The 24,088-nt window shown below is 34.9% G+C and overlaps 1 protein-coding gene across 2 annotated transcripts in view; it reads left to right on the plus strand.

The window, feature by feature from the left end:
- The first annotated feature begins 8,410 nt into the window (after positions 1 to 8,410).
- LOC129748456 (phospholipid-transporting ATPase ABCA3-like) overlaps positions 8,411 to 24,088 on the plus strand; it is a 30,390-nt gene continuing 14,712 nt past the window's right edge. Inside the window, exons 1-3 of one of the 2 annotated variants that reach the window (XM_055743098.1) lie at positions 8,411 to 8,530; positions 21,594 to 21,825; positions 21,888 to 22,377. In XM_055743098.1, the coding sequence (XP_055599073.1) occupies positions 21,611 to 21,825; positions 21,888 to 22,377 (705 nt within the window). In that variant the 5' untranslated portion in view covers positions 8,411 to 8,530; positions 21,594 to 21,610. Of the gene's footprint in view, positions 8,531 to 21,363; positions 21,484 to 21,593; positions 21,826 to 21,887; positions 22,378 to 24,088 lie in introns of those variants that run through there. The other variant, XM_055743097.1, reaches the window with a different exon arrangement.

A 24,088-nucleotide genomic window follows, 5' to 3' on the forward strand; every position in this document is an offset into this window, starting at 1 on the left:
AAACATAAAAAAGGTACATTAAGCCCGCATGGTTTGAGATTCGACAATTTAGACAACTTTTAAAATAAAATCATTTTCTCGAAAACTGAAGGAGACTTCAACTTAAAAATTACTTCAACGTATGGAAAACACATATGTACATATGTATACAGTTGTGTATATAGTTTTTATACACATATTTGATGGAATATTTGATAAAATCAGTATTTTGCTTAAGAGACGCATATAGCCTGCTCCTCCTCTATCCGCATATTACCCGCTATGCGCATTTAGGAACACTTCCCTCTAATATACTTCGGAAATATTCTACAGTTTTGCCAAAAAGAGTTAACGTTTTTGAATAAATTTCAAAAGTTAATTCTTGGGTCTCAAAATAGAACTGCTAGTAAAAAAAATTCTCGAACTCAGCTTAGTCAACATCATTCTAATAATCTGGACACATCGTAAATTTTGCAGGCTTTAGTTGTTGATATCAAGTAAGGAACATAAGAAAGAAACCCGTTCTGAACTGTGTACTTAGAGTGTAATGTGAAAATGATATTCTACCTACGGGCTACCATATCAAAATGCCATTGAATGTTGTCAAGAAATAGGTAGCTATGCCAGTTGAAGGTGCCATCTTGGTCTGGTTTTTGCTACGCTTTTAATAGTTTGTTATACATATTCCCCGCCCTGCATGATGATAATTTGTAAAGGAAAAATATGATATGCTCAGAAGGGCATCGGCTTGAATGGGAAACTCCGATTGTGCTCATTCTTGATTCCTTATCATCTTTACTGAAATCATGGAGAAAAGTTGTTACGGGAACCCGTTTGAAATTCAAGACAAACAACGGATTTATCTGTTCAGCCGTTTCAAAAATGATTTTTTTTTTGGTTTAGTCTATCTTAAAGGGGTGCCATTTGATCAAACATACCGTTCGGAAACGAAAATTGTAACTGACGCGATTATAATTTTTTTTTATAAATTTATTTTTTTAACGAAATTTTTGATATTAAGTAATACATCATAATTTTAAGCTTCTAAAATGTAGATGATAACGAGAAAAGAAACTGTAATATCGGAATGAAAAAAATGTTTTTTTTTTTCGATTCAAAACTGTCAGAATACCATATGGAAAGGTGGCAAAAAAAAAAAGAAAATTCTGTATTTTCATCACAGAATCTGTGTCACAGAACACAGAATTTTGGGAATATTCACAGATTTCACGGTATTTTTTTTAAATTTTGTACGTGTTTCCAACATTTTAATTTTGGATGTAAAGTATGGATAAATATGATGGAAAAATATGATAAGACTAGAAAGGTTGATTAATTTTGCTCAAGTGAAATTACAAAGACCCAATTTTTCATGAATTTTCAATTAAACTTTCGGAAATAGAGTCACAGAAAACTATAACAGAATTTTTGGGTAAAAACAAGAAAGTCCGAATTCTTTTTTCGACAAAACACAGAATTTTTATCGGCAACCTTGCCATACGGTGATATTTAGCTCATCTAAGCCTTTTTATTTTACTCTTTAAATGCATTGGAAGTATTTTAATGATTTTACCACAGACAAACAGACATGACACTTCGAAGCAAAATCTAAACTTTTTTCGCAAAACTGCTTGCATTGCCATCTGGTGTCGAAATTGTTTATTATGACAAAATACAGCCGTGAACCGGTTAGGAAAATGTGGAACCATCATGATACCCACGAAAACAAACTTTTCATAAAATAATGTAAACAAACAGATTTGGATTATTTTTGACATCAAGTCCAATTCAGAAAGTGCTTTTTACCTACTTTTTGATACCTAAAATCCTAACGGTGCTCGGAAATTTGTTTTCTCGTAAGTGCTGGAAGCCATTAATAAATGATTGCAGAAAAATGCAATTTTCTAATTACCACATTTGTGTCATACTCGTCATCTATTATCATACATCTGATTCGATTAAATAATACTCTGGTTAGAATTTTACAAAGAGTTACAGTCAACTGATAAAATACGTTCACCAATGAAGACTTTTCCCTAAAACAATTTTGGTATCAGAATTTATCTACACAAAAAAACTATTGGACGCTGGACCTCCAAAGAATCCTTTCTTAAATTAAACAGAAAATAATTCACATGATTGTGTTTTTCTTGGTTCTGGGCAGTTGCTTAACCAATACACGCTCGGCCATATTGAACCATAAATGCTTGAAAAATAACCATAATGACAGTTTTGTGGATCAAGTCGTTTTATGAGTTTTCAGTGAAAACTCATAAAATGAGATTCCGGGGAGAACTTGGATTATGGTTATTTTTCAAGCATGGTCAAAAAAAGTGAAAATGAAATAAATTCAGGGAAAAATGATTTTAATGAATTAAGAACAACAAGAATCAATCAGAGTTTCATGAATAGTACCTATATTTTATAATATATTTATCAATATGATACAATTACGATTTTTGTAATTTTATTTTCCTCTACTTCTTATGCCACTATTTCCGGATGAAGCGCTGAATGCTTTCTGGTCTGCGGGGACTGCGGAGCATCCGATTCTGTTACTGCAGAATTACTCTGGAAGCTCCTGATGCGGATCCATATGAAGCAGCCTGTGATCCGTCCAATGGTAGAAAATTTCATTTACCGGTTGTCCTGTTTGAGAGAGAAAAAATGTTAGTGACGCGGGGGGTTTGGAGGAAGTTTGAAAGTAATTTAACAAATTAGTTCATTCTAGCAGATACTTACAAACTTTTTAATCTGATTGTTCCCCTGAAGTGAGAAAATTTACTTCAACATTCAGTCGATTCGACGCACAGCAGTAAAAAACAAAAATTTGTTATCGGCGCGTCCAAAGATGGCAACTGTTTTTCTTGCTTATTGCGGTTGAAATTTAACCATTTTTTACATTCTTCCTCAGAACTTCTAAAATGCTTGAAATTGAACCGTAAACAGTGGTTGAACAACAACAATAATCGCAGTTCTATCGGAAATCTCATAAAATGGTTCAATAAAAGTTATTAATGTTTAAAAAAATTTGAGCGTGTAAGATTCGGGATCAACAGAAACTTTTTAAGTCTTGTTTAGTCATGTGTTTAAAAAAAAAATAAACAGCCTTAATAGGTATTTGATTGAAAAAGTCATTTGCAATAGGAAACTTCCTTTGTATTTTCTTTGCAAAACACCTCAGATTATAAGAATATGAGAAACCGAATTGTTTTGTCCCTTATTATAATCCTTATTTTCTTGAGTTGAAATATTCCATTCATCAACTTTTGCCAATTGGACATAAAAGAAATCACTGAGCTGGTTCGTACACTCGACAGCGGTTGACGATTTTTCCTGATTCCTGCCTGAAAAAAATGAACAATCGTTTGTTGAGGTATCAAAAGGAACACTGCAGCAGCAACTATCAGGTACCACCTCTTTCGTATAAAATAAGGATCCGTTTGAATGAAAGGTACATGGACACTAGAAGTGAAGTTTCTTTGGGGTTTTTGGGAATTTTCAACTAAAAAACTTGAAACACTATTTAACATATATTATATAGAGACGACGTGCTTTGTTGACTTTCAAGTTTGATGTGTTTAAGGCTCCATGGGAATATTAAAAACAAACTGCTACTATGATGCGAAAGTTCATTCATATTAATACTAGTGCACCCTGGTGGCGACATTGCCTAGCTTCGAGAAATCTTTAACCGGTTTGCGAAAACCGGAAACAGAGTGTCCCGTCTGTTTGTCTGTGATTTTACTATTAATCGAACCGATGTGGTCTTGCGGATAAGCTGGCGCGAGTCTGGTTTTGGTATGCCAGGCATACTGGGTTCAATTCCCGAAACCGGCAAGAAAAACTTTTGGGTTTGAATCCCACAAGCGGACGACGGGTAAGATGTGTTCCATTCTATAACCGACTATATAATAGGAATGTTCAATCAATTGCCGGCTGGCCAGGTATATACAAGGATGCGGGAATACCTGTAAGTAAACTAGCTCAACTGATTGACTCCTTGCCCCAAACTAATATACCTTCTCAACACACGCAATTCACTCCATAACAGTTCATACGAAGCCATGGGGTTTGGGTATGGCGACTCTGCATTGAAAATTTTTCGAACTTAACCTAAAGAATGCATGTGAGCACATACTTAGGCAGAAACTGCGGTGAATCCGTGCACCCATGTTGGATTACCAACATACATATATTTAACATAAATCGAACTTTTAGACATAAATCAAAAAAGTTAAAAAATATGGAAGAGATATTCGCCCTAGCAGTGTTCTCCACGGCAATGCACCTAGACGAAGATTCTCTCTAGATGTACTCATTTTGACCTTCTATTTTGATGAATCAAGGTCGAAGCCTGGTTGGATAAAGGGGATGCTTACTATGAACTCGCACTCTTTCTAGTCACTTAGTTCTCACCTAGGCCTTTCGACCGTACTTTTAGGGTAGCGGTAGTCTAGGACGCTCACTCAGCGACGAGGCCAGAGATATTCATAACTCACTGCTCGCTATTCGTTTGTGAACAATATAATCACAGACAGCAAAACACAAGATTCTACCAGATGGGTTTCTGGTTGCACGTATAACAAAATAATTCATGAGCGAGTATGAGAAACGGCCATACGAATAATCCTAAATTGCGTCATGAGAAAAGGGCACGCACATTCTGCACAGAAAGAATGATAGCATAATGAATACGCACTGGATGTTGCTATCCAATTCCAATGTTAAAAAGCCGACACAGCTCGGCCTAGACATCGTTGTAGTCTGTGTAACAGAAGCAAAACTTCCCATAGGAAAACATAATATCTCATCACATGGTTGGCCTGGCCGTTGTTGTATCTACAACCGATATTTTGTTGAAAAGTAAAATGAAGAACGCAAGTTTTTCATTTTCCATGATGCTAAATTTGTTATTTGTTTATATTCGCTTATGCATATTAAGGGGATCTATCAGGTTGAATTTCCTACATGATATTGTTTCATTTTTCGGGTGAAGATTACCTGGAATCGAACTCATGACATCTATGGCTCTGCCACTTGACATTGACTCTGCTTGTGAACCTATCAAGTGCGCGTTAAATCTTTGAAAAAAGGCCTATTTGAATAAAATTTCTAGCAACCGGTGCCCTAAATTTCCATTAATTCAGCATCAATCAGTGCTAATGTGCTTTAGCCTAATGCCACTGTAGTGCTTACAAAGTGCATAAAAGCATTAAAGCAACCTTGTGTGATGCCAGTTTAACGCTTATAAAATATAGCATTTGTTATTATGAATTGGAGCTATGTTGCATTTCAAAAGCATTTTGCAAAGCTGATAAAATGCTAGTTGCATTTTAAAAGAGTGGTATAACGCAGTATAGCACTTGAAGGGCTGTTGTAATGCAAAGTTGCACTTGATGTGCTAATATAGTGTTATTTAGCACTGGAATGCTGGTGTCAAGCTATAAAAATGCAAAGCTTTAGTGCTTATGGTTACTTGGGCGTATACTTCAGAACAACCTTCTTCTTCACCCATCACGTTTTACTTCAGCTTATAATAACTTTCTGTTCATGGAAGTTCTCCTGACCGTTGTTCCTCTCTCATTAAAATGCCATTGCAGTGCAGTTAACCGACGTTCCATTTTGATAGCTGTTTCAAAATACCTGTTTGAGCGTTCAGGAAAATTTATCCGTTCCATGGCGAGTATCAATGTATCCTCGACGATTCATAACTTCCCTATGATTGGCTCTTGATGCCTATCAGGGCACTTTTATAGAAAGTCTATGGTTGTAGTCTCATAATACTCTCATCTTTCACCAACAGCTCAGCCAGACCCGACTGGTTGGTAATTTTGTCTGAAGAACGCCTACTCCTCTCGGTGTTGTTTTATACCAATTTCTTAGTTTAGTTTCTTAGTTTCATCAATGTCCCAACTCCTGCAAGTTTTATCGCCTTCAACGGCTTCTAGGACATCCCTTTCAGGTGTCTGATACAGGGTAGTCCTGGACTCCGACCCCGACTCCTCAGCTCGAATATAGGACAGGGCAAGGCGAATGATGCTTAGGAATCCCGCATCCAAGAACTGGTAGCTAATTTTCCTAAAAAGACTCGCCAGTTCATCAACGGTTACCAAAATTTTGTAACGCCGGTTTTATCAAAAGAAAAAAACGAAAATAGTTGGTTTAAGCACAAACAACAGAAGTTTGGTGGAAGAAATAGTTTATATCAATGGATCATCAAAGTATTTCGTTACGACTAGTTTGGTAAAATTAACAACTGAAGTCATCGATTCAAAGTTGCGCAATTGTAGCTTGTCCTTGAATATTCTGATGTAGCTAATTTTTGTATTAAATTTGACTATTTTTTTTCGATATGTTGGTTGAATCTTCCGAGAGTCTCATTCGTTCATTCACAAAGACCTATCTTCAAAATATTGGCTGTACTCTTGATTGATTAAAGCAGCAAACAGATGCCGTTTTACCTCCACGTGAAGTGCAACCGTACTCAATATCCATGATGTCAAATTTGGTATCAAGTCATACATATAGCTTGCTTGAAGAGTGTTGTACATCAAATTAACAACCGATAACGAGTGAGCGTTGGAAAAATACTAACTGACCTACCCGAATTGTTCGGTTAAAGATTGCACTCAAACCTTAAGAACAAAAGTTTGGATTTGCAAAGGCTGAATATGAATAATATTTTGAAAAGCTAAACAGAGCTTAGTAATCGATAAACAGTTATTAACAAATTTTAAAAAATTAAATGTTAACTGATTTTACTGAGAGAAAAATTGCACTCGAATGCCGAGAGTGTATGAAGGATGCACGATAGCCACTTGGGTCAGATGAGAACGCATGGACGTAAACAGAAGCATGGAAATGAAAACATTCCATTTCCCACCGATTGGAGTTTAACGCTGTCTAGGTGCAATTGTCGATAATCAGCTCCCGATTAGCTGTTTTTATCAATTCACACAAAGTCAAACGAATTGTTCAGCCCTCCCGGGTATCTACACTGAGGTTTTTTTTTACGCGGTTTTTTTTTACACGGTTTTTTTTTACGCGGCTTTTTTTACGCGGATTTTCGAATTAACGCGGTTTTTTTTTACGCGGATTTTCGAATTAACGCGGTTTTTTTTTACGCAGATTTTCGAATTAACGCGGTTTTTGAGAGAAAATATTTAAAGACTTTTTCAAAGGAAAACACTTAGGATCTTTTTGTAGTTGAGAAAATCTTAGCTCTGAGACTAAGAACGTGATACATGAGATCTGAGACCTGAGACCTGAGACTTGAGACCTGAGACTTGAGACCTGAGACCTGAGACCTGAGACATGAGACCTGAGATTTGAGACCTGAAATATGAGACTCGAGATCTGAGACAGGAGACATGAGACATGAGACTCGAGACTTGAGACAGGAGACATGAGACATGAGACATGAGACCTGAGACATGAGACATACGACCTAAGACATGAGACCTGAGACATGTGACCTGAGACATGAGACCTGAGACATGAGACCTGAGACATGAGACATGAGACATGAGACCTAAGACATGAGACCTGAGACATTAGACATGAGACCTGAGACCTGAGACATGAGACCTGAGACCTGAGACATGAGACCTGAGACATGAGACATGAGACATGAGACCTGAGACATGAGACCTGAGACATGAGACCTGAGACATGAGACCTGAGACATGAGACATGAGACATACGACCTAAGACATGAGACCTGAGACATGTGACCTGAGACATGAGACCTGAGACATGAGACCTGAGACATGAGACCTGAGACATGAGACCTGAGACATGAGACATGAGACATGAGACCTAAGACATGAGACCCGAGACATTAGACATGACACCTGAGACCTGAGACATGAGACATGAGACCTGAGACATGAGACATGAGAATAGAGACCTGAGACATGAGACCTGAGACATGGAATGTGAGACTTGAGACATGAGACATGAGACGATCTGAATTCCACACTGTCAAATAAGCCTCACTATACTCTACTATTCTATTAATCTAATTGATTTTGTTTTTTATCATAAAAATAAACTATCATTATACGCAAATTTTTAAATAATCATGGTTTTTACGCGTTTTTTTAGTAACGTGCTTTTTTGCGCGATTTTTTTAATTAAAAGGATTTTTTACGTGGATTTTCGAATTTTGGGATTTTTTTACGTGGATTTTCGAATTAACGAGGTTTTTTTTTACGCGGATTTTCGAATTAACGCGGTTTTTTTTTACGCGGATTTTCGAATTAACGCGGTTTTTTTTTACGCGGATTTTCGAATTAACGCGGTTTTTTTTTACGCGGATTTTTTTTTACGCGGGACATAATACCGCGTAAAAAAAAACCTCAGTGTACTATCAATAGAATCTCGTATTATATACAACGCATGCGATGTGAAATAATTTAGTACATTCGCGAATTCGAATCTTGACGGTAATACCCCTTAGTCGAAATAATCCTGGTGAATTGGTGCAAGGTTTTTTTTCGGAATCTTTTATGAGCTCTCGATAAGCTGTGATTGAGGTTGTTGAAAGGTGATGTGTAGCTAAATTGCGACCATTTGGATTTAATGAGGATTTGGTGTAGTTCATAAGTTATATTATATTTCTATGTTCAAGTTTACTTTCAAAGAGACCCTTTTAAGCATTGTTCAAATGTATCTTTACTATCAGATAGCAAAAGTGTTTAATACTTTAGTACGAAAATAACAAGTGTTGGCTCCTGGAATGTGCTTTCAATGGTGTAGTCAACGTTGTTAAGAGAGAGAGATAATAATCAATATTCATTAAAGTAGCCGGTACGAATAAGTGCGTATTGTAGTGGCGCTGCGATTAACACATCTCTGTTATCTATGCGCAATCTGTGTTGAACTAATTAGTGTACTATTTGAGTTATTCGTGTTGTTAACTGGACACTTTTCTTGGCATTCAAATGAATTCATTACTGTAATGAAAAAAGTGCTACATAAACCCTTTTGCGTAGCTGAATAAACATAAACACCGACATGACAACGTTTTAAAATCAGTTAGGTTTTATCCCATAAAATCATCACGAAACAACACAGCATGATTTGTTTCTTCACGAATTTTAATCTTTCGAAATGATTTGGATAGAATTTGCACAGTTATCAATAAAAATGCCCAATGAATTTTCAAACTTATAAAAATGATTTAAGCCAATATCATGTCTGAAACAATAAACTTATTTTCGGAAAATTAGGTGAAGACTGTTTCGATTCGATTAATCCTTTGATCATTTGATGCAGTAAATGATTTTCCCGCAAAAAACAGACGTCAATTGTAAAAAAGCAAGTGAGCGTCCAGTGTTCATTTTTCGAATAAGAAATTGTACATCGGAATGAATGACGTATTTGTGTAGAAAATCCAACTAATCTGAAGAAGATTCAATATCGGCCAATTGAAAGTTCTCACAATTAACCTACAAACTAAATATAATTTTGAATCTGGGATCTGAACCTTGTATTTCAATTTGAAATCTTAAACCTTTACTTTTCACAAGGTTTTTCACGTTTTTTTTAAATAGAAATATTGATTTACAACTTAATTTCTAGAACAAAAGATGCATAATTTAAGTCTACTTTAACGATCCAGTTAATAAATTGGAGTTTTGAGGTGGATCATATATGCTCCATTGAGCATATAACAACAAATAGGGTAAAAATGAAAAATAAGAAATAATAGCAAAATACATGAAATATATTCTCTTCAATGATCACACACAAACTAAACAGGCTTGCAAGCGATTTTTCGTTTTGAAGTTCCAAAGTTTTTCCCGGTTTTCCCCCGGTTTTTTTCCGGTTAAAAATGATGATTTTCTCGGTATTTATTATACTCGTTTTTTAATTTAAAATCAAGGCGAATAAAAAACACCAATATAAAGGCCTAAAATTTCTAGCAATTTTTTTTTTAAACTTGTTAACCGGTATGAAATCATGACAAATACTTCAACGTATTTCAACACGTTGTCTTTTTGCATCAAATTGACAGGTGTTTATAAATTTTTAGGCAAACCCAACGAAAATGGAATATCCATTGTTTTGCTCCACAATTTGAACAATATGTCTAGAAAGGGTTCAGCTGACTCGATCTTCAAATTTTCAATGTTTTGAGGTTCTTTTGAGCCACTATGAATATTCCAGTTTATCTAAAATTTGTACAGAGTTGTAGAAAAAAATGGTACAGTTCATATAGAAATCTGTAGAAAATACATCGAAATATAATATTAAATCATTTTGTCAACTTGAATAGGAATTTTCTTAAAAAACTTAAAATCATCAGATCGGAGGGAAATGTTTAGTTATTTTCTTACTCGCAGTTTAATTTTTTTTTATAGAAATCCAAAGACAGGTTATAGACAAAAATAGTTTTCTTTATACAAAACAATAAATAAATTCAGTAGTGCCCTGTAGTCATTTGAACTTTAGATTCGTGAAAATATTGAAAATTGCGAATAAGACAGGGCTAAACCGGGGACCTCAGATCTCGACAGAATTTTCACAATATAACACATATTCCAGCTCAGGAAACTTTAAGCAAAAATTTAACGTTGGAAGAGTAAAAAAAATCAAAACATTTGCGATATAGGCTTCGCTCTTTAGGCCAATTAAACGAAAAACAGAACAACAAGAACAACAACATTGAAATAAATATCTTTTCCAAGCAAAAAAGATATTTCTTTCAGAAGAAAAATGTAACTCTGCTTAAAAAAAATCACCAAAATATTTGGTTTCTGTATGAAATAATTTAATGAAATGTGTTTATCGAATACTGAACCATTTGACGCCGAAAACTAAAACTGGTAGGTTTAAGGTAACATACCCCAAGTAACACGGAATGTCGACACTCTTTATATCTATCAGAAACCACTGGACCAATTTATACAAACATAATATCATTAAGTTACAAACGTTCAGTGTTTAGTTTTGTCGATTATAGTTTAATTATTAAATTTAGAACATTTGAAATATGCTTGTTAGTGTAGCAAGCAAACACAAGCTGAGAGCGAAAACAAAATCTCGTATTTGATCCGCAATGAGTTGAGAAAACTATTTAAGCTTTGTTTGATACTAATGAACGAAAATAAGTGTTACTTCATTTAAATGTATGTCGGGATTGTCGAAAACTGCTGTTAAATTCAGAAACCAATTTAAAAATAACTTTGAAACTCCGTGGAAAATTTCCTAACATGATAATTTTCCCGGTGATGTACCGAAATTCCCGGTTTTGTTCCCGGTTTCCCGGTTCGCTAGCAACCCTGTAAAACGATCGTATTTTGCAACATATTTCTTGGGTATACCCATCCTTCAAAAGTAAAACAATTGGAATTTTCGAAATTTTAATTTTTGCATGGCCATGACACTTGACGCCAGGCAAAACTTAAAATTACTTTACTAAACAAGAATCACATAACTTTTTTTAACCAGTGCACAATGGGGAAAAAAGTGTACGAACCGTGAAGAGAATCAATATCTTTCGCCCTACATGACCCGAATCTTTGAAATTATACTTTCCTTATGTGAAAATTTCCGGAAAATCAATTGGACACAGTTTCACACGCCGCACAAGCTTACGAACGGAGATATAGTGCCTTTTTAACCCCTAATCCCCCTATATTTTGTAAACATTCTAGAAAAACACTGATTTGAATCAGAGAATTTTGAACAAAAACAGACCTATCGTGTGTAATTTTTTCTGAGGAATCGAATGGAGGTTGTTTTGGCCACCGCACGCTTCAGGAAATGGAGTTATGTCTGTTTTTACCCTCAATCTATTATATAAAATTCTCTTGTAACGGTGTTTGTAGTACTACTCCTCCGAAATGACCAAAACGATTCAAATGAAATTATTTTTAGAATATTCTGTAGGCATGCGAATCGGTTTATATCGAATAAAAATAACCAAAAGTCGCTTCAATTGTCCGTAATAATTAAATTTGTAATAATTTGAATCAAATAAAAGTCATGGTTTCCATTTTTTAGAAAACTTTTTTTTCTTTTGGGCGCCGGGCAGTTTGTTTTTCGTCTCCATGGTCGAGGCGTCGCGAGCAAACGTCGAGAGAGGATAGTAACCATGGCATAGCATACTGTTTAGTGGGAACATTTTGGCGCGCATTTCTCACCCAAGAATAATTTCAATGCATGTGGTGGCGATATGAAGCCTAGATGTGTTTTTCTTCTTCTGATTCCTAGATCATTTATACAGCACATACTATGTGCCACATAGTAATGAATGTCGTCTAGATGTGACCCAAATTGATATTTTGTCGATCAAATCAAAACCAATTAAACGATTTAAAATAAAACTATTTCAAGTTCGTGTTAATTAAAGAAGGAATTGTTGTCTGAAAAATATGAATTCAGTACTGATGCATAAAAAAAATGGAATGACCCTTTGCGGACATTTGAAAAAAGGAAAGTGGGAAGGTTTACATACAATTTTATAATCCAAAACGCCTGTAAATATTATTCGAACATGTACAAGTGTGCTTAACTGAAGATGTATCAAGCGCATTTGAATTCACAGAACAACAACAAAATCCTTTGAAAATGAACAGACACATGAAGTCAACAAGAGCCTGTCCTTTAAAATGGATTATATTATCAAAGAATTTTTTGATTTTTTGCAAGCATAAGTAAAAATTATCAATAAAAAAAGAAGAACTTTCGGTTAAAAGATACACTAGATCAAGTGCAAACGTTCAACATTTACAAAAAATATATACATTATTTTTTCATTTATAAATGGTTGGATTCAAATAAACAATCTGACTAAATAAACTCAACTTTTTTAAAATCTTTTACCGAAAAACTTTTTACAGGTTCACTGTTTGCTTACACAGAATTCAAGTACGTTCTTAACATAAACGTTTGTTTTCGTTTAACATATTTTGGCTACACAGAAGAGACTTTAGATTGGCTTTTTTGTTGAAAAGTTTTTTTTTGTGATTGATATTTTAGAAGCATTTTTTTTATAGCAGATGCAATTTTTTTTCAAACAGTTTTTATTATGACTTGAAAGTGTTGATAATAATATTAACTCCTGCCATTTCACATGGTGAAACAAGTGGCAACGCGCCGTTTTAGTCATGAAACATATACCTTTAAAGAATTTTTTCTTCAAAATGATCAGAAAGGGTATCCCGAGTGTAAAATCTGAAGCGAATATTCAAAATGATTGAATGTCTTTGTAAATGAAGGTCTTATGGTAAAACAGTATTCAGTGAAATTGAAGTACCAAGCATTATTGTATTCTGGAGAAAAACTGTAGATATATCAATGAAAGCTGATAAAAGACAAACAGGAACAAGTAGAATCTTTGAAAACAATGATTCAAATAGGCAGATATGTCCTTTAGGACAAAAAAAAATAGAAATGCTCGAACAAATTGAAAAAAAAACGGCGTTTTTTTTTAACATGATTAAGATGAAAATATAGATACTTAATACCACTGCTTCCAAGGACGAGGATAGTGAACAAAAAGCTGCTTGAAAATGGCTATAAGAAATCTTCTCTAATGTTTTTTATTCCTTCAGTTCTAAAAAATATACCATCCAAAGCTACTCGGGAGATGAAAGTGCTACGTTAGGCAGAATATTGAGCAAATATTCCAAAAATTGTCCCGATATTCAAAATTCTTTTTCCATAAAGTGTCTTATGCAATAAATTCGTTAGTTATGGAACAAGTTATTTATGGAACAAGTTTCAAAAGTGGATTTTTTTAACATGAAGCTTGCCAAGTTTGATGGTTACATTGAGTGCTGAAAAAAACGATTTTGCAACGGGAAGCTGATACCTGATACCATTCGGCAATATTCAAAGCAACCGAATCAAAGAAAAGTAAATGAAAAGAATTCATGTAAGATGCATGTAAGATTGATTGAAGGTATTTTTTTGTTAATTTATGTAAAGACCCGTAGAATTGAGTTTAAATTCTAAGGTTTAATTTCGATAGAATTAAGCGGGACAATTCGAGTGAATGGAAAGGATGGATATGTAAAAATAAACTAGGGCATGTTCACAAAAGCGAGACGATTAACAACTCTAGATTTGATGGTTTTTTAAAGTTAAACAGCGAAGAAAAAATGTAAAATGGACGCCAAGTTTTACATGGTAAGACGAAGTTTACCGGGTCTGCTAGTCTTCTTCTTCTATTATATAAAATTCTCTTGTAACGGTGTTTGTAGTACTACTCCTCCGAAATGACCCAAACGATTCGAATGAAATTATTTTTAGAATATTCTGTAGCCATGCGAATTGGTTTATATCGAATAAAAATAACACAAAGTCGCATCAGTTGTCAGTAATAATTAAATTTGTAGTTTTTTGAATGAAACAAAAGTCATGGCTTCCATTTTTTTGATATTTTTTTTTCCTTTGGGCGGTTTGTTTTTCGTCTCCAAGGTCGAGGCGTCGCGACCTGACGTCGTTAGAAGATAGTAACCATGGCATAGCATACTGATCAGTGAGAATATTTTGGCGCGTATTTCTCAACCAAGCATATTTTCAATGCAAGTGGTGGCGATATGAAGCCTTGAAGTGATTTTTTTGTTCTTGATTCCTAGCTCATGTCTACAGCACATGGTTTTGAATTACGCCAAGGTGTGACTCAGGTTGACAATTTGCTGATCGAATAAAACATATAATATTTGTTTTGCCAAAATCTGAAATTGAAAAGTCGGGCATCCATTTTAAGAGATTTTCTTTTCTTCGAGGGGTTTGTTTTTCGTCTGCATGGGCGAGGCGTCGCTAGCAAACGTCGTTACAAGATAATAGTAACCAAAGCATACTGATCATTGATCGCTGGAAAAATCTAAAAATTAGGCGCCTATTTCTCAACCAAGTACCTATATTTCTTATGCACGTGAGGGCGATATGCAACCTAGATGTTTTTTTTTCTTGCTTATTTATTGTACACAGCACATGGTAATAAATGACGCCTAGATGTGACACGGATTGATATTTTATCGATCGAATCAAAACCATATAAACGATTTCAAATATCAAAACCATTTTAAATTCGTATTAATTTAAGTAGTAAATTGTTGTCTAAAAAATATGAATTTGGTAAAGATAAATATGAAATAATGTTATGACACTTTGCGTACGTTTGAAAATAAGAAATTGGGAATCTTTACATTCAATTTCGTATAATCCAATACGCCTAGAACGCTAGACACATTAAGTGAACAAGAGTCTATTCTATTCTATTTTGTTTATTTATAGAGGATTTTAACCAACTTGGTCATTCGTCCTCTCAACAAGAGTCTGTTCTTTGAAATAGATTAGATAGAATTGAAGTTTTAAAAGGCCGTATGAACTATTTGATTTTTTGCAAACGTAAATTGAAGTTATTAATAAAATAATCAACTTTCCAATGACAAAAAGTGAGGATATGCATTTTCTGGAAGAATTTTCAAATAAGATAGTAGACAAGAGCAAGTGCAAACTATCAACTTTTACAAAAAATGTATACATTATTTCTTCATCTAATAATTGTTGGGCCCAAAAAAAAATTTGATTAAATAAACTGAACTCTTTTTTTTAAATCATTCACCAAAAAACTGTTTACACGTTTACTGTTTGTTTACACACAATTAAAGTACAAACTTAACATAAAAAGTGTGTTTTTGTTTTACATATTTTGGCTATATAGAAGAGACTTTTGATTCACTTTTTTGTTGAAAAGATTTTTTGTGATTGATATTCCAGGGGCAGCAGATTTTTATGATGAACTTTTAATATGACCTGAAAGTGTTAATTAAGTGAAAGTGATATTAATTCCTGTAATTTCTTAGGTGGAATAAGTGAAAACGCGCCATTTAGCTATGAATCATCTATAATTTAAGAATTTTATCTTCAAAATGGCCAGAAAGGATATCCCGAGTGTTGAATCTGAAGCTGATATTCAAAATTATTATAAAGGTCTTTGTAAATCAAGGTCTTTTGGTTGAACAGCATTCAGTGAAATTGAAGTACCAAGCATAAATTTATTCCGGAGAAAAACTTAGGATATAGCAATGAAAGTTGATAAAAGAGACAAACAAGAACAAGTATTAAATTAATTTTAAAGTCTTTTCACTGACGCATCTAAAAAAGACCTATGTGTTTTCACTTGCCCCAATAAATGGGACAAATGTATACTTCGATATTTCTTTTTGTCAACATAACTAATATTTTTTTTTAAATATTATTATATTCAGAAAATATGAAAGTTGAACTGTGGTGATATTCGTTTGCATTTGCCCCGGTGTTTCATTTTTGAAATGAACTCACGAAACCATCGAAGTCTGAACAGAATATTTCATTTCGATCTATTGAATTTTCAAAAATCTGCTTTTTAATTAAATGTTATTAAATCTTAAAAATATTACATAATCCTAAATGAAATCACATATCACCATCAACAATGTTCAGGAAATTTTCCCAATGCTTCAATTAGAATCTTTAAAATAATGGGTGAATATATCTAAACATATGTTTTCCTCTTTTCAAAACCAATCGTTTCGTTGATTCATTGGGTTTAAAGTTCAAAAGAAATTAATTTGCATTTTTTGCATGAATAAAAAAGGAATTTGCAGTATACAAAATCGTCAGATTCAATGCTATGACAAGTGCTGTTTGAAAACATTTTAAGTTGAAATGTGTAAAGTCTATTATTTAAGTATCAGGCGAAACTTTTTGGAAATTATTTTGGTGAAAATATGGATTTTAATTTAGGATTAATAAGCAATATATTCCAATAAATGAGAAACTTTTTATTTCAGTTTAAACCTTAATGTGAACTCGAACAAAACGCAATTAATCTACTAAATGAAATACAGCGGATGAAACATACATGTTATCATTATACAGTTATTTATGGAACAAGTTACAAAAAATGGATTTTAAAAGACCCGTTGAGTTAAAATTCTTAGGTTGAATTTTGATAGAATTAAGCGGGACGATTCGAGTAAAAGGAAAAAGGGAAATGTAAAGAAAACTAGGAAAAATGAAAAATGGACGCCAAGTTAAACATGGTAAGACGAAGTTTACCGGGTTTGCTAGTTACCCTATATTTTTAAATTATTTCAGAAAAAAACTTCTTCGGACTTGAAAATTTTGAACCAAATGGGTTGTATCTTGTGGAGTTTTTCCGGTGAATCGAATGAAGGCTGTTTGAGCCACCGCACGTTTCGGAAAATGGAGCTTTGGCTGTTTTTACCCCAATGATTTTAGAAAAAAAGCATGTTCGGACTTGAAAATTTTGAACCAAATGGGTTGTATCCTATAAGGTTTTTCCCGAGGAATCCAACGAAGCCTATTTGAGCCACCGCACGGATTGGTAACAGGAGTTATGGCTGTTTTACCCTCAATTGCCCAACATTTTTCGAATAGCTCAGAAAAAGCATGTTGGGACTTGATAATTTTGAACCGAATGGGTTGTATTTTGTGGAGTTTTTTTCCGAGGAATCGAATGAAGGCGGTTTGAGCCGCTGCACGCTTCGGAAAATGGAGTTATGACTGTTTTACCTTTAATTCCCCTACATTTTTCAAATTGTTAAGAAAACGCGTGTTCGGACTTGAAAATTTTGGATCTATTGGGGCATATTTTGTGTGATTTATTCCGAAGAATCCAATGAAGGCTGTTTGAGCCACCGCACGCTTTGGAAAATGGAGTTATGGCTGTTTTTACCCTCAATTCCCCTACATTTTTTATGATTTCAGAAAAAAATGTAGGGAAATTCCATATTTCCATATTTTAAAGCGTGCGGTGGTTCAAACAGCCGTCATCGGATTCCTCGGGAAAAATTGCATAAGATAAATCTTGTTTGGTTAAAAACTTTCAAGTCCGATCATGGTTTTTCTGAACTTTTTGAAAAATGAAAGGGAGTAGAGGGTAAAACAGCCATAACTCCTATTTCCGATGCGTGCGGTGTGTCAAAAGGCTTCGTTGCATTCCTCGGATATAATCACACATGATACGTTTCATTTGGTTCAAAATTTTCAAGTCCGAACATGCTTTTTCTGAGCTATTTGAAAAATGTTGGGCAATTGAGGGTAAAACAGCCATAACTCCTGTTACCAATCCGTGCGGTGGCTCAAATAGGCTTCGTTGGATTCCTCGGGAAAAACCACATAGGATACAACCCATTTGGTTTCAAAATTTTCAAGTCCGAACATGCTTTTTTCTGAAATCATTGAAAAATGTAGGGGAATTGAGGATAAAAACAGCCATAACTCCATTTTCCGAAGCGTGCGGTGGCTCAAACCGCCTTCATTGGATTCCTCGAAAAAAATCACACAAGATACATCCCAAAAATTTCAAAATTGTAAAGTCCGAACATGCATTTTCTTAACAATTTGAAAAATTGAGGGGAATTGAAGACAAAACAGCCATAACTTCATTTTCCGAAGCGTGCGGGGGCTCAAACAGCCTTCATTCGATTCACCGAAAAAACTCCACAAGATACAACCCATTTGGTTCAAAATTTTCAAGTCTGAAGAAGCTTTTTTCTGAAATAATTGAAAAACATAGGGGAATTGAGGGTATAAACAGCCATAACTCCATTTCCTGAAGCGTGCGGTGGCCAAAACAGCCTCCATTCGATTCCTCAGAAAAAATTACACACGATAGGTCTGTTTTTGTTCAAAATTCTCTGATTCAAATCAGTGTTTTTCTGGAATGTTCACAAAATATAGGGGAATTAGGGGTTAAAAAGGCACTATATCTCCGTTCGTAAGCTTGTGCGGCGTTTGAAACTGTGTCCAATCGATTCGCCGGAAATTTTCACATAAGGAAAGAATAATTTCAAAAATTTGGGTCATGTAGGGCGAAATATATTGAATTTCTTCGCGGTTTGTACACTTTTTTCCCCATTGTACATTGGTTATTTTAGTAACTGAAATACCTATCCTGAAACGAAAAATCTTTTGACGTAATGATTTTTATGAGTATTGATAATAAGCATAACAAGAAAGTACGTTTTGTTAACAGTGTATCACCTACGAGTGATCCACTTTACTTATTCGAAAAATTTATATGTTTTAGTTGATATCTAAGTAAAACATCGTTTGATACTGCTTCCATAAGCAATCTTCTTCACGTCAGTATTTTGATTCGAGGATTATTATGAAAACTTGTCTCAAATTATTGAACATCAATTAACGACTTGATTTAATTTAGAAAAAAAATCCGACTTAAAATTTTGTTCAATGATTCTCCACTCATACTTGCACATTCGGTTTTGATCCAAAACGTCCAGTTCAAATACAAGTTGTGCAAAGTTGTTTATCACCTGTGCTACCATGAGAAGCAACGGGTTAATTCTGAACCTTGATCTAAATTCTTAATCTGGAACAGAAACTTGAACCTGGAACCTGGATCTGAATCCTGACATTTCAATATGAAAACTGGATCTGAAATATGAATAAGAAATTTTAATCTGAAATCTGAATCTGTGATAAGAATCTGATCCTTATTTCTAAATCTGAATCTGAATGCTGAATCAGTTTATTGTGTGACCTGGAATAGAGCGGACGTGTTTTTGCATTGTGCTTAGTGCGGTATTGTGAAGTCTAGTTCAAGGTCGCTTGATAAGGGCTCCACAAACTGGTATCTGTTAGAGGAACACGTGTTCGATTGTTTGCAAAAAATGGAATCGATTTTTGTTCGAGAAAATACTTTGAGGCTGCATTTTGGACCGACTACAAGAAATCCTTCAAATGAAGAAATATTTGGTTTCTTTAGACAACAAGGTTGGAATCCAGACGAACTTACGGCGATGTATCGAGAGGAGTTTTGTCTTTTTATCAAATTTGAAACTAAGAATTTGATGGAAAATGCGTTGAAAAAACTAGGGCAGTCTGTGGCTTTTATTTATGCTGATAATACAAATGTTAAGGTGGATGTTACTGAAGCAAACGGATTAATTAAATATGTCCGGGTATTTGGTTTACCTCCAGAGGTGGACGACAAACAGCTTACGGCAGTATTTTCACAGTATGGAGATATTAAGCAGATAGTGCGAGAGCGTTACTCGGCGGAGCTTGGGTTTCCAATCTGGAATGGCGTCCGTGGTTTGCACATTGAACTGCGTGACGAAATTCCGACCCAAGTATTTGTACAGAGTTTTAAATCCAGGGTTTACTACGAAAGAATGGTAAATAAATGTTTCACATGTGGATCAAAAGAACATTTGAAGGCTAATTGTCCAGCCCGGAATACGATGAATAGAAGACTGGGGTCATACGCTCATCCGACAACAAGTGACAAAGCTGGAATAATGCACCAACAAACAGTCAAGAAGCCAGAAGACAAGACATCATTCCCAGAATTGACAGAATCTACGGAAAACAAACAAGAACTTGGAGGAAGTGGAACTAAACATCAGCTCACACGTACCGAACCCTTGAAGCCGACAGGTAAACCAAAACGAAATCGAGCGGCTAAAACCGAATCAGGAAGCTCGGAAGAAGGAAAAGCAAAAAAATCCATGGTGGTGCCGGAAACAACATCTTTAATAAAGCTGCAAGAGAGACGATCGCGCTCGTTGACAATGAAGAAAACGTTAACAAGTTTACAAGCTAAGAAATCACGTGTTTAAAATTGAGGTTAGGAAAATGTATGACTTGTGAATCTCAGGTTAGAATTCTAACGTTTCAGTACGTAGTAGTGAAGATATTGTTTTGATTTCACAAATCAATAATTCTGTCGCTATATACGAGATGCTACAGTCAGGAAACGAGTAAACACATGGAAATAAGAATTGAATAGTGCAAAGCAATGTTTTAAATGTAAAATTTGTTATCTTGTTGTAAATGAGTTATTAATAAAAGTATTTTTAATTAAAAAAAAAATTGGAAATCTCAAATTTGAATCTGATTTTTAAATCCGAATCTGAATTCATAAATCTTAGAACTCGACACAGAGCGTAAATCCTTCGACGATATAATTCTATGGGCATCTTACAAATGCTAAAACCATGAATTCAGAAATAAAAAATCTTAAAAATATTCCAGTGTTCAATTAAAAATGCCCTAAAATGTGGATCATTTGGGAAGCAACAATTGATCAACAATCAAATCCGATTTCGGTGATGGTGATAATTGAAGTCACACGATGCCTATTAAAGTGACGTTTCTAAACAATACAAAATAACATATCTAAACCCTATCTGACCGATTATGACACGTCAGTTTCGATAACAATCGTAAACACACATCGTTCGTCTGGATCGATTACAAATCGATAATTCACATTCCATTGAGGTTCCAAAAAGCCACGAATTTGTTTACGCACTACAAGCAGCTGGTGCCGGAAAACTTCCCGCTATATTTTAGCTGTTTAGGCCCCATCTTGCGATGCTTTACTGCACGTGTAATTCGAAAACACAAATACATTTGTTGGGGAAATGATTGGCGCTCCATTCCATTCATTTCCCCGACAAATGTTTGAAAGTTTGAGCAACGGTAATCTGGTAACTGATTTCGGTGTGTGACTCATTGATAATTTTACGATTGATAAAATAAATTGGGTATTGTTCCGAAAATCACACGATCAGAGTTATGGGCACGTTTCTAATATGTGGTTTCAACCCTAGGAAGTGCACTCGAACCAATGGCAGTGGCAAGTAGCTGGAGTAAATTCTTACTCCTGCTGTGGAAAAATTGGATCATTCAAAAACGACACTACGTGCAGACAGCCTTCGAAATACTCATCCCAGCGCTAAGCTGCACCGTGCTTATCTTACTCAGAGGACTAGTTGATCCGGAATTTTTCCCTGAATCTACGATATGGAGACCTCTGGAAACAGATACTGTATCACATTTATTGTAGGTGATCTTATAAAAAAGCTGTTGAGATTCTTTACTAATCCTCTTGCCTAAATTTTTAGCCCAGATGTGAATCCAACAATCGACCCTCCAATCAACTTTATGATAGCGTATTCGCCGCAGTGCCCTTTGGTGGATAGACTCGTTGCAAATGCGGCACTTCAAATACAAGAACCTCTGGAACTTCAACCGTTCCCGAATGCCCAAGCCTTGGAGAATTTCTTGCGCAACAACAACACCTTGGTGGGGATAGAATTTCCCGAAAACTACCAATCACTGGCTACGTTGCCAAGCAAAGTGACTTTTGCCCTACGGTACCCATCGGAAATGCGAACGTTTCAGGACACTTTCAGTGCCTTCTGGGCTAATTGGGCAACGGAGCTGATGTTTGCACAGTTTCAAATAGCAGGTGCCACCTACCGCGATTGGCATGACGGAGGCTATCCGGCTAACTACCACAACGAATCCTTCATAGCCATACAGAGTGCAGTGGCTAAGGCCATCATTCTGGAACGGGAGCCGGAGATGGAGTTTCCGAAGGTGTTTCTTAGGGTAAGTTAGATAAAGAATTAGTAATAGCCCCCTTTTCATCTATGAATTTTTTCGGGGATTTCCATCGTGTTGGATGATTCATCAAGTACTTATTCATTTATGATCCGCAAACACCAAGCTAATACAGAAAACTCAGAGACTAGTGTCTAATTGATAACACTTTCAGTATATGTATTGTACGGAGTATTTAAGCAGTATTTTAAGATAAAGAAATGTATTTACCATAGTAACGGGAAATTTCTTGAACCCTAAAGGAGATGTGTTAATAAACATGCAAGAAAATTTGATCGCCTCTTGCGAAATTTAGTACCAAGTCACTCTGACGTTTATGAATTGTAACTTATTTTTATTGTAAGTTTAGGATTGCTATTCAATAAACCTTTTGCATTGAAACTCAAATCTCGACACACAAAAACCCTACCTTAAGAATTGGATTTTTATTAAAAAGTGTAACTGAACTATATCATATCATTTTTTTGAACAATTTTTAATCACGGTTAATTTCCAACCTGGTCTGAAGTTTATTTTTCAATACGGATTTGATTTTTGTCTTTAAATCCGGTGTTATATTTTATAGATTCTACATATTTCTGTCCATTGGCTTTCATGAAGTCATGAAAGCTTTAAATTCTGGTTTTAATTCGCTTAAAATTTATTTTCAGGTAAATTTCTTGTTCAGAATAAGGATCATAATTTTGAATAATTTTTTAATGGCTTACCGGAAATTCAATTAATTTGAGATATTGATTCTGATTGATTTTTTTACTTTATTTAATTTACAAACCGAAGAAGTTAAAAAAAAACTATTGACGGTCCCTATAAGGTGTTACAACTTCAGTGATTGTGTGTTTGCTTTAACTTAGCTGCTATCTAACTTTGGAATTTTGGTTTTCGATGCTGCCTTTGAGGATGAAGGAAAGGATAGAAAGTAAAGGATTGGAATTGATGGTGGAAAGTGGTCGAAGATAAGGGTTAGGATGCAATTAGGAAGGACAATTTTTAAAGATCTCACACCAGGTTGCACACGGTTGTAAACACAGTTTCCTGTCCTCTACTCCCAAGAGCCCATAGTAATGTCAAGATTTACCGCGCTGTGGGAATGCAGTTTCTTGGGAGGTCCGTGCAGTTTAAATTGTGGTTTGGTTTGAGAAGCACAGTAGAATCACACCCCTCCACAAGCCATACTATCTATGTATGGTATGGTTTCGTAAGAGTGGGTGGACCATACTGTGCTGAAGATCGTTAATGATTGATTGGTTAGCATTTCGATTGGTAACGAATTTCGATTCGATTGGTAACGAATTGAACAGATTTATACATTTGTTCACTACATTATTTTAAGCGAAGAAAGTTCGAAATCGTCTAGTAAGGAGATTAACATGAGCCGAACTTCTTGTGTAATGTGATCGAATTTCTGATTTAAGTGTAAGATCTAGTTGATTTTTAATGATGTTAATCAAAACTTTGTAGATATACAAACAAAACTCGAGCTTAATCAACATTTCACGAGATAGTACTCTGGAATTGTAAAGCTGAAGAGTGGAATGTAGTATAGGAAGGTTTCTTATGATCTTGATGGCTTTATTTTGAAATATACGAATTGGATTCAAATTCATGCTAGCGCTGCTACCCCATATGGAGTTCATATACGCAAAATGAGGGTGGATATAGGAAAAATATATTTTCCAAGCTGTATTTTCAATTATTATTG

The sequence above is a fragment of the Uranotaenia lowii genome, chromosome 2, assembly GCF_029784155.1.
Source record: "Uranotaenia lowii strain MFRU-FL chromosome 2, ASM2978415v1, whole genome shotgun sequence".
In the NCBI taxonomy this organism is placed as follows: domain Eukaryota; kingdom Metazoa; phylum Arthropoda; class Insecta; order Diptera; family Culicidae; genus Uranotaenia; species Uranotaenia lowii.